At 38.0% G+C, this 12,265-nt stretch overlaps 1 protein-coding gene across 2 annotated transcripts in view; it reads right to left on the minus strand.

Moving 5' to 3' along the window:
• Positions 1 to 4,708: 4,708 nt before the first annotated feature.
• The window catches only part of med17 (mediator complex subunit 17), a 40,034-nt gene continuing 32,477 nt past the window's right edge, over positions 4,709 to 12,265 (minus strand). Inside the window, exons 8-12 of one of the 2 annotated variants that reach the window (XM_063053851.1) lie at positions 9,110 to 9,294; positions 7,784 to 7,921; positions 7,256 to 7,373; positions 6,067 to 6,226; positions 4,709 to 5,715 (exon numbers count right to left, since the gene is read on the minus strand). In XM_063053851.1, coding sequence (XP_062909921.1) covers positions 5,507 to 5,715; positions 6,067 to 6,226; positions 7,256 to 7,373; positions 7,784 to 7,921; positions 9,110 to 9,294 — 810 coding nt within the window. In that variant the 3' untranslated portion in view covers positions 4,709 to 5,506. The remainder of the gene's footprint in view (positions 5,716 to 6,066; positions 6,227 to 7,255; positions 7,374 to 7,783; positions 7,922 to 9,109; positions 9,295 to 12,265) is intronic. The other variant, XM_063053852.1, reaches the window with a different exon arrangement.

A 12,265-nucleotide genomic window follows, 5' to 3' on the forward strand; every position in this document is an offset into this window, starting at 1 on the left:
AGTCAATAATATTGTTGCTGAATTCATTTTCAATGCATAACTGCAATTTTCAGTGGAATAGGATACCACAGCTTTGTTTCATATTAAAATAAGCAGGCATCAACTTGCCATTCATTCACCTTTTCAACTACTGTGGTGGCCCATAGTACCTGAAAGTTTAACTGACACACATTATCCAAGGTCCCCAAGAAGCTAATCAAATTAGACTAACAGTTCAAGACTACCATTGATTTCTTCATTTCGTAGTATCACCTGTAGAACCAAAGGGCTTATTTGAAACATCTTTTTACAATTTTTTTCAATTTATATTTTAAATTTTCTAACTGTAAGTTGCAACAGTATTCATAAATTCACAGAAGAAATTTAGGTAAAAGCTTTGATCTTTTTGCCCCCAGAAAATTATTAGCACCTTACAGGAAGTCACTTAAAATTCTAGCTTCCTTTGTGGTAGACTTCCAACTGCTAATCACAATTTACATAGAAGTTCAAAGTAAATTATGAAAGTACATATGTCACCAGATAAAACCCTGAGATTCATTTTCTTGTGGGCATGCACAGTAAATACAAGAAACACAATAGAATCAATGAAAGATCGTATACAACAGGACAAACAAACAATGTGCAAAAGATAACAAGGAGTGCAAAACAAGCAGAAAAAATAATTATAATATTAATATTAAATAAGCAATAAACATCAAGAACATGAGATGAAGAGTCCTTGAAAGTGAGTCCATAGATTGTGGGAGCGGTTCAATGATGCAATAATAACTGCTCCTGAACCTGGTGGTGAGAGTCCTGAGGCTCCTGTACCACCTTCCTGTTTGCAGTAGCAAGAAGAGAGCATAGCCTGGATGGCGGGGGTCCACGATGATGAATGTTGCTTTCCTGCGAAAGGCCTCCTGGTAGATGTATTCAATAGCAGGGAGGGCTTTACCTGCGATGGACTGGATTGTATCGACTACTTTTTGTAGGGTCTTCCATTCAAAGGCACTGGTATTTCCATAACAATCCATGATGCAACCAGTCAATATACTCTCCACCACATATCTATAGAAGTTTGTCAAAGTTTTAGATTACATGCGGAATCTTCACAAACTTCTAAGAGAGGTGCTGCCATGCTTTCTTTGTAATGACACTTACATGCTAGACCCAGGACAAGTTTTCTGAAATGATAACACCGAGAAGTTTAAAGTTGTCGACCCTCTCCACCCTGATCGCTCAATGAAGACTGGCTCATGGGATCTCTGGTTTCCTCCTCCTGAAATCAATAATCATCTCCTTGGTCTTCCTAAGAGGTTGTTGTGGCACCACTCAGCCAGATTTTCAACCTCTCTACTATGTGCTGATTCGTACTATGTGCGGAAGGTGCAGGATCAGTTCATTCCAAAGGGGAAGAAAGATCCTAAGGGGAGTAAGGAGAGGCCATGGCTGACAAAGGAAGTAATGGACAGTATGAAAATAAAAGAGAAGTATAACATAGCAAAGACGAGTGGGAAGCCGGAGGACTGGGAAACCTTTAAAGAGCAACAGAAGGTAACTAAAAAGGCAATACGCGGAGAAAAAATGAGGTACGAAGATAAACTAGTGAAGGAGGATAGTAATAGCTTCTTTAGGTATGTGAAAAGGAAAAAAAAATAGTTAAGACCAAGATTGGGCCCTTGAAGACAGAAACGGGTGAATTTATTATGGGGAACAAGGAAATGGCAGACGAGTTGAACAGGTACTTTGGATCTGTATTCACTAGGGAAAACACAAACAATCTCCCAAATGTAATAGTGGCCAAAGGACCTAGGGTAATGGATGAACTGAAGGAAATTTATATTAGGCAGGAAATGGTGTTGGATAGACTGTTGGGTCTGAGGGCTGATAGGTCCCCGGGACCAGATGGTCTGCATCCTAGGGTACTTAAGGAGGTGGCTTTAGAAATCGTGGATGCATTGGTAATCATTTTCCAATGTTCTATAGATTCAGGATCAGTTCCTGTGGATTGGAGGGTGGCTAATGTTGTCCCTCTCTTCAAGAAGGGAGGAAGAAAGAAAACAGGGAATTATAGACTGGTTAGCCTGACATCGGTGGTGGGAAAGATGCTGGAGTCAATTATAAAAGATGAAATTATGACACATCTGGATAGCAGTAACTGGATTGGTCCGAGTCAGCGTGGATTTACGAAGGGGAAATCGTGCTTGACTAATCTTCTGGAATTCTTTGAGGATGTGACTATGAAAATGGACAAGGGAGAGCCAGTGGATGTAGTGTACCTAGACTTTCTGAAAGCCTTTGATAAAGTCCCACATAGGAGATTAGTGGGCAAAGTTAGGGCACATGGTATTGGGGACAGAGTACTGACATGGATTAAAAATTGGCTGGCTGACAGAAAACAAAGAGTAGCGATTAATGGGTCCCTTTCGGAATGGCAGGCGGTGACCGATGGGGTACCGCAGGGTTCAGTGCTGGGACCGCAGCATATTAATGATTTAGATGAGGGAATTAGAAGTAACATTAGCAAATTTGCCGATGACACAAAGCTGGGTGGCAGTGTGAAATGTGAGGAGGATGTTATGAGAATGCAGGGTGACTTGGACAGGCTGGGTGAGTGGGCAGATGCAGTTTAATGTGGATAAATGTGAGGTTATCCACTTTGGTGGTAAGAACAGGAAGGCAGATTATTATCTAAATGGAGTCAAGTTAGGAAAAGGGGAAGTACAACGAGATCTAGGTGTTCTTGTACATCAGTCATTGAAAGCAAGCATGCAAGTACAGCAGGCAATGAAGAAAGCTAATGGCATGCTGGCCTTTGTAACAAGGGGAATTGAGTATAAGAGCAAAGGGGTCATTCTGCAGCTGTACAGGGCCCTGGAGTACTGTGTGCAGTTTTGGTCTCCAAATTTGAGGAAGGACATTCTTGCTATTGAGGGAGTGCAGCGTAGGTTCACAAGGTTAATTCCCGGGATGGCGGGACTGTCATATGTCAAAAGATTGGAGCGACTGGGCTTGTATACTCTGGAATTTAGAAGGCTAAGAGGGGATCTTAAACATATAAGATTATTAAGGGATTGGACACGCTGGAGGCAGGAAGCATGTTCCCGATGATGGGCGAGTCCAGAACCAGAGGCCACAGTTTAAGAATAAGGGGTAGGCCATTTAGAACAGAGTTGAGGAAAAACTTTTTCACCCAGAGAGTGGTGGATGTATGGAATGCTCTGCCCCAGGAGGCTGTGGAGGCCAAGTCTCTGGATGCTTTCAAGAAAGAGATGGATAGAACTCTTAAAGATAGCGGAATCAAAGGTTATGGGGATAAGGCAGGAACTGGATACTGATTGTGGATGATCAGCTATGATCACAGTGAATGGCAATGCTGGTTCAAAGGGCCGAATGGCCTACTCCTGCACCTATCGTCTATTGTCATCACCTCCTTTGATTTGGTCAACAGTGGTGTTGCCATAAATGTGGCATTGGAGCTGTGGTTAGCTTCATAGACCTAAGTATTAAGTGGGTAGAGCAGTGGGCTAAGCATACAGTTTTGTGGTGCACCTGTACTGATGGAGATTGTGAGGAGATGTTGCCAATCACAACTGAATGGAGTCTGCAAGTGCGGAAATTGAGGGTCCAGTTGCACAAAGAGGTATCGAGGCCTAGGTCTTGAAGCTTTTTGATGAGTTTTGAGGGGCTGATATTGAATACCAAGCTGTAAGTCCATGAAGAGAATTCTAATGTATGCATCATTGCTGTCCAGATGTTCCGAAGTTGAGTGAAGAGCCAATGAAATGGCACCTGCTGTTGACCTGTTATCACAGTAGGAAAATCAGAGTGGATCCAAATTGCTTCTCATCACAAGGCTCTCAAAGCATTTCCTCATAGTGGATTTAAGTGCTACAGGATGTGAATATCTGAAAATATTAAGGTGCAGCCTTCTTCATCTCGATTTATTGGGATATAGTAATGCAAAAGCTAGTATACTGAAATTAAACAGATGAAACATAGAATTCTACAACACATTACAGGCCCTTTGGCCCACAATGTTGTGCCCACCATGTAACCTACTCTAGAAACTGCCTAGAACTTCCTTACTGCATAGCCCTCTACTTTTCTAAGCTCCATGTACCTATCTAAGATTCTCTTAAAAGACCCTGTTGTATTCACTTCGACCACCTTCTCTGGCAGTGCATTCCACACACCCACCACTCTCTGTGTGGAAAAACTGGCATTCCCCTTGTACCTACTTCCAGGCACCTTAAAACTATGCTCCCTTGTGATAGCCATTTCAGCCCGGGCAAAATCCTCTGGATATTCACATAATCAATACCTGAAGCAGAAATTGTAACATCTTATATTTTTTATGGGATATAGATCAGCTGGTGATGTTGAAGTTATGGTAATTTAACCATTTGTCAATGCTTGCCTTTACAACTCCTACATACATAAGCAAATTGTTAGGATGTCTTTCCTGTGGAAGTTACACTCTATTCAATGAAACTGGGCTCTATATCAACACACACAAAATGCTGGAGGAACTCAGCAGGCCAGGGAGCATCCAGGCAAATGAACAGTCAATGTTTTGGGCCAAGACCCTTCTTTCCTGTCACTTGAACTACAATGCATATTACATTCACCCTGCACTGCCAGTGTAGGAGGAGAGGGATAGAAACCAGTCAGTCTGATGCATCCGCATTATTAAACAGAAATCATTCACAGTTCATATGGCGCTTACATTGAAATTTAAGCATAGTAGTTTAATAAAATAAAAATAAATAACTTTAAAAAGTACAAGTAATGAATAAGATCAGAAGTTTTAATGACATAAATATCCTTTATGCACCAGGATTTAGGCCAAAATGATCAAAGCCAAGATAAAGTATATTTATAAATGCCAATGCTTTTAAATAAAATATATTTATAAATGCAATAGGATACTAAATATACATTACAGAACATTTCTCTAATTAGCTAAACTGGCACCATTAACCAAGAATTTCATAATGGATTTTGGTCATCAGAAAAAGGTTATTAAAAAGAGTTGGGTTCCTTTTACACAAATAGACATTTCACTGGCCATTTGTAGAGTTAGTATCCCAGTTCCATTGCCTGGGGAAGTATACACAAGAAATGAAAGTTTTTTGGGTGACATTTTTGTAATATAGCACTTCTATTATGATGAGAGACAACTAATTCAGTTTCAGAGCTCAATGATATGACTGTTATTGCTGGCTTTGTTAAATAATGCAGACATTTGCAAACAAATCATTTTACTTTATTTACAAACCATAGAAAATTATACACAGATGAACTAAAGATACAATAGCACCTTAACCACTAATTGCCAATAATGAGTATCTATTAAAGCTTTCACTCATTTCCATAATTAGTGGAACACATCTTTTCAATTTCAGTAAAACAAAGTACACTCAATGGCAGTTTCAAATTTGTATCCTATTTCTTCAGCAGAACTCTGGAGAAACTAAGTGGAAATTTCTGACACAAAGATGCTGATCTGTACAAAAATCATCAATTATGGACAAGGAGCAAGAGCTGCCATCAGGAGTTCCATTTTATAAACAAAGTTACGTCCTTCCATCTTACTCCACAGTACTTCCTTGTATGGTCCTCGAAGATGATTCCATTTACTGTCCTGCATCACATCACTCTTGGGAAGATCTTTGCACTGACTTCTAGGAAACTGAACCACCACTCTACAGCCACTTTCAGGCCCATTCCGTACTGTAACAAGAAATGACATATGATAAGAATCTTTAAAAAATTTACACACTTTCCACATAAGTGTACAGTAACAACATCGGAACGTAGTAGTGCTCACTATCCAACAGATGTTTATGCCGCTGCACTGGAAACCATTTAACACCAAAAATTAAAAAGAAACACTGCAAGTGACTTAAGACTCCCAGCCATTGTTCTGCTTGCTAATATTCTACAAAGGACAGAATACACTTGGAATTGAAAAGAAACTGAAGGAGGTATATATTAGATATACAAATGCACTTAAGCTGTGTAATGTATCCATGTTTGCTGAACTTAAACGGTAATGTTTCAATTATTGTAAGGTATACATACCTGAAATTGAATATTCTCCATTGGGTGAAGCTACAGTTATCGCGGAAGCATTCCCAATACTCTCCACTGGACCCAGGCCCACATGATTGCTGAAACTCAGCAGATGCCAGCCCATTACTTTGGCCAGCTGCTGAACTGCATGCACCTGGTGTTGTGACATCTATCAGAGACACACAAAAGACTTGGTTACATACAAATCAGGGCTCTGCATTATGACATCTGAAAAGCAGAAAGTTATTTCTTTAATATGAAATCAAAGCCTTCAGACTGTTCGTCAAATGACACAAGATTACCTCTACCTTGTTCATAATGTGCCTACTTGGATGCAATCTTTCAGGTGCAGTGGAGTTAAGGACCATTAGCTAAGCCATACAGGTATATGACAAAATATATTTTCATATCCTCAAAAATATTATCAAACCAGACATCTTATTCTATAACATACAAAAGAAAACCAATATGTACACAATGTTCTAAAACCACCATTCAGGCTGCTGAAAATGGCAGCAATTCTACGTTGATTTTCCATATTTCTGCACACGCATATCACCAAGCTGATGTGCATGGAGAAGTGGTAAATTTAACCACTGATTCTCCAAAAGCACTTTGATCTTGGTCCCAAAGCAGAGCATGAACATGTCACAATTCTCATTCAATAAACCTACAGAAGATGGAATATCTAGTCTATCTACTTGAAATGAGAGGGAGGGCTGTGAGGGAATTAGGAAATTTAAATTGAGATTATGTTTAAAATTTTTCCCAAGAGCTTTGCTTTAACTTTTAATTAAAGTTATAATTCAGTGATTTCTGTTAGTTCTTAGATGTTCTTGAATGAGACATTCAGAAACGAAGTCCTTTAGAGCCTTGATTGTTGGTCAGATGTCTTAAACCTTAAAGATCTAAGGTCTATACACCTTGGACAGATTCAACCTTAGGAAGCAAATTCAATGCTAAGGGGTTTTGGAAACCAAGTCTGAGTTGACTAGTTGGGTCTGCGAGCAGCCCGTTCTAATTCCATATATTATAAATATACTTTATTGTACAATGTAAAATAAGTATGGTTATCACTGCCAGGATTAAAAGCGGCATCATTAAAACCTTGTTGTTTTAATGCATTTTTATGCCAAGTGTTTTTATATCATTCACAATAATTTGATTGTTCATGATACCATTTCTTTCATATGGTTACCTGGGAGAGAAGGAAGTCCTGCAATTCCTGCTCCTGATGAGATATCGTAATTACTCTACCATCTCTGTGCACCACCTTAATCTGTTCAATACCAATGTTCAATTGCAGCTGAATTGATCTGAGATGAGAAGAAAAAAGTCACATTGAAGCAGGAATGCCATTTCTGATTCCAGCACTACAACTTTCTTATAAATATAAATCTATATAGTATTGCAGATGATGAGAATGCAAGGAAGAACAAAATATCATCTATATTGAAATGTGGGTAAATAAAGGGCTACATTTGGTCAGGTTAACAGAAATAAAATAATTCATATCTCCCTCTCCCCCCTCCTCTCTCTCTCTCACTCACACACACCACTCAAAAACCTTAAGATGAGAAAAGTCTCACCTCAAACACTTTGAATATACCCCATCTTCAAATACTCATATAAAGCACCTTAATTCAAATGTTAGCAAAGATCCAAATACAATCAACATTTACTTTTTTTAAAAACTCTACAAAGTCATCATTGTACAATTACTCACTTGCAAATCTGTTCATAGCCTTGGGATGTTATCAACACTTTAACACTAGATTCATACACATCATTAATGTTTGACCAATGAGCCTGTATCTGTGGATCTTCAATACGACTGGCCAAGCTATCAATTGTCCTTGCAGTTCTAAAGTTAGAAGCAAACAGAGAAAAGCTAGTATGACTATTGAAGATTCCTTGTAATTTGTTTCATATGATTACACTTTGAAATTTAAAAAAAAGAACCTAGTGCTTTCCCAGCGTACATGACAAATAAACTCTCCTTGGGCATCCAGTGAGTACAGGTATCAATTACAACAACGTTTCAATGTCAGATTCTGCCAGAAGATGGCAGAGCCTGTCATCAAAATGTCAGTTAATAATTGATATCTGTATCCAGCTGGAAGTCTGTAAAGTTTATTTTACACCTTGAAATACTTTGGTATGCTTAGGGTTGCATGTTATCTACATAGGACTTATTTGAAAATAGGCCAGGTAGCACTCCATTGCCTTCTCTCTTTAATGGGTTTGCTACCCTTCTTTTAAATGCTTCTATAACCATCGCTTGTGGTACAGAATGCCACTTATACACCATTCTGAATAAAGAAGTTTCTTTTGAATCCTCTTGCATATCTTGATGAGCATCTAATAATAATGGCCTTGAGTTATGCTTTTCCCTACAAATGGAATTCTCTCTGCATCCATTTGTGGGGGAAAAAACATAATTTTGTAATTTTACAAGCTTTTAATTCACTTCTCAGCTTTTCTTCATGAGAAGGAAAGACCTGGTCTATTCATCCTATCCTCTTTTCTGGTATCACCCTTGTAAATTCTTTCTGCACTCTCCTATTACATCAATATCCTTTTTATAATACACATCCAGAACTCAGTGTGTTCAGATACTGATCCAAAATTATAATCTCTACTTTTAATTTTTATCCCACTAAACTTTAGCACTCACTTTTTATTCTAAATGAAGCACTGCTTAGTGAGTAGTTTATTTGTTCTCCAAGATCATTTTGTTCCTCTACCTCAACTAAACACTGACCTTCCCAGTTTTCTTTACTGATCATTAAACAAAATTAATAACATAATTTTAAATTAAACAATACTAGATAATTTTAGATAAGAGAATGCTCTATACACAGTGCTTGCTAGTCCTCAGCAGGCATTTAAAGTGGAGGATTTCATACTTTTTAAAATCTAGTAACATTTATTCACATTACCTTTAAATTAAAGAATGCAAAATTATTTATCCTGAAAGAGCCAACAATAATATTCTGCTCTGAATACTTCCAACAAATTTAGTATTTTTCTACATCTACAATTTACTCACCTACGTCTCAAAAAGATGTGCTTAGCCTGTTTTATGATCTTCTCCAGTAATCCTTCGTTCTGCTGTAAGGCACTGATCTCTCCTTTGTCATATGCCAGGGGTCCTGCTAACCTCATTCTCTTCAGCCCAAAAGGTGCAGTAGCTGGGTGGGGCATCACTGAAGAACTCAAGGTCTGTTTATGGAACTGCAAGATAAATTTTAAGGTTTATTAAGCACACAAGTAGAATGGACTACACAGTTCCTCAATCCTGCCCTACCATCCAATAAAATCATCAGTAACACTGGGATGGTATTGGGTTTGCTGATTGCTACGTTCTAAACTCAAACGGAGATCTTAAGCCTTATCTTATATAAATAGCAATGAGAGAGGTTATGCCGTAGTTCCCAATCTTCAAAGACAATTTCACTTTCCTGTTTATTACCCACGGTGAGCTTAGCTACCAATTCCCACTATTCAAGCAGTGAGTCCCGTCTCCCAAGGAGAAGATACTTCCAGCTAACAAAGTAGCTTAAAATACAGTTCATTTATTTTCAGTGATACACATTTAAATCCAAACAACACTCTCAAAGCACATTTAAAACTCACATAGGATTTCTGTCTTAAGCATTTCCAAAGCACAAAGTACTTCCAAAACATAGGTACAATTTCTATAATCTAAAAAGACATACAAAGAAGTCATTCATCACAGAAATTGAACCTAGAGGAACAGATTCTAGTTTACTCTGTTTTTTTCATGCTTCCTGATGCTCCTTACACCATTTCTAATAAGCCTGAACTGCTGTCTACATAAATACAGCTTCTTAGCCACTTGGATGACTTCACACATGTGATTATTTCCCCAGCTACACTCCTTACACAAAGTCTAAAAGCCTCTTGAAGACATAGTTACCAGCTACCTCCATTTATGCTGTAAAGCTAACTTCTCTGATTACACAAAACTCCCAGCTATAAACACATCAGTTATTGATATGCTAAATGGCATTATCCATCTGGCCAGCAAGCTTCCTTGAACTAACCAATTTAGCATTGTCTGTTTTGAAACAAACCAAATTAAATAACCCATTGTCTTAGACTACATCTCCCAAGCAGCAATAAACTAGATGTTGTGAACTAGCATCTGCTTTCTACAGTCAGACTGCCTGCAATATACAGCTTGTGTGTAAAGCTGCTTTTTTAACTTCAAGCTGATTACTGCTTGCCATTTACATTTAAAAACTGAAGACTGACTCCTGTTTACAACAAGAAGCTAACTAAGTATTAGCTGTAAGTTTTCTTACAACTGTTTGTGATCTTACAAGTGGCAGCTGCTGTGTTTAGAAAGAGAGCTTTGCAAATATGAGCAAGAGGCCCACTGGCCCAAGAAGCAAATATCCATCACAACTCAAGAAAACGTTTCCATCTGGTCTACACATCTTGCAATTCCGTTTGGGTATTGCTCTCAGCTTTCAATACACCTTGCAATTTTTTCCCCTCCAGCTTGCTCTACTTTACATTTCACTCCAAATCTCTTCCATACCTCTAAAAAGTAACACACTCACTTTACGAGCAAGAGAAAATCTACAGATGCTGAAAATCCAAGCAACACACACAATATGCTGGAGGAACTCAGCAAACCAGGCAACGTCTATGGAAAAGAGTACAGTCGACCTTTTGAGCTGAGACCCTTCATCGGGGCTCATTCCTCCAGCATTTTTTGTGTGTAACTTTACTGTCGTCCCTCTTTTCATTACCTGACAGGGTGATTGTGACCCTTCGGTCCTACGTAGGAATCATCCTGCCCAATGCAATATTCACCAATGCCAGATACAATCTGTTTAATACCCATGCCTGTAGGTTGCCTCCTTAGGTGGCTTGACCTATACTGCTCTCAGGCAATAAATACTTCCATGTTAATGCAACTGAGAATACATAGCAAATATCATTTTCTTTTCAGTAAGCACAGAGCCCAGAATAAAACAGGATAACAAACCTTCACATTATGCTCCTCAAAACTCTTAATTTTTTCTCAGTTTTATTCAATAATCCCCTCCACAATTCCTAATTTCTCAAAAGGTTTCTTCTAAACAAAATAAATAAAACAGATCTCTCTACTTAATTTTCTGGAAAATTATTCAAACATAACATAATAAATATGTGCGTTCATTCCAATGAAATAATCAACCTGGAGCAGGATCAATGTCCTTTGCCCCTTGTTTGACTTCTCTTTTTAAAGAATTCCTTGTATCCATCTTACATCATTTAAACAAACTTCCAGCTTTATTTATTTCCTACCTATAACACTATTATTCATTAACCAAAACAAAATTCTTTCCTCATGATGTATTCAGTTTTCCATTTGCAAAAACAAAACTAAGGTAGACTAAGTTGCTATGGAGACAAAGGGCTTTAAATTGTTTTTAACGAGTTTGTTTTTGTTATTTTTAGAGTATCAGGACAAGTGTTTTGCCTGGCCCCAGTGGGTTTGAATTTGTGATTTTTACTCTAAATGGCACAAAGGACAGTAACCGGCTTTAGAAGATCACTTGAACTTTGCTTACTGTCAGAATTTTTCACCATGTCAACAACTTAATTACCAAACAATAAAATTCAAACACAGGATTCTAACCTACTGGAAATGTAACGAGTACCTGAAAACCTCACTACAACTTTGTCCACTGCTTTTTTCTGCCCAGTATTTAATCCCATATCTATGGACTACAAAATTTCAAAGTTCAGAAGTAAATTTATTGAAGTACAAATGTCACCATATGCTCCCATGAGTCATTTTCTTGTAAGCATTCATAGTAAATACAAAAAACACAATAGAATCAATGAAAGACCCACAAAACAGGACAGACAACCAATGTGCAAAAGACAACAAACAGCACAAATACAAAAAGTATTAATAATAATAATAAAACAGCAATAAATATCGAGAACATAAAATGAAGAGTCCTTGAAGGTGAGTGAGTCTATAAATTGTGGGAACAGTTCAGTGATGGGAGTGAGTGAAGTTATCCCCTCTGGTTCAACAGCACAATCATAACATGTAAATTTGATGAGAACAAAGGCCTATTCATGGTAGAAATCCAGTTCACTAGTATTTCCTCTCCTTGACCATTTACATTGCTTGCTTGTTTTATTTATTAATTGATTAATTAATTAATGAGATGCA

This window comes from Mobula hypostoma, chromosome 7 (assembly GCF_963921235.1).
Source record: "Mobula hypostoma chromosome 7, sMobHyp1.1, whole genome shotgun sequence".
Taxonomy (NCBI): domain Eukaryota; kingdom Metazoa; phylum Chordata; class Chondrichthyes; order Myliobatiformes; family Myliobatidae; genus Mobula; species Mobula hypostoma.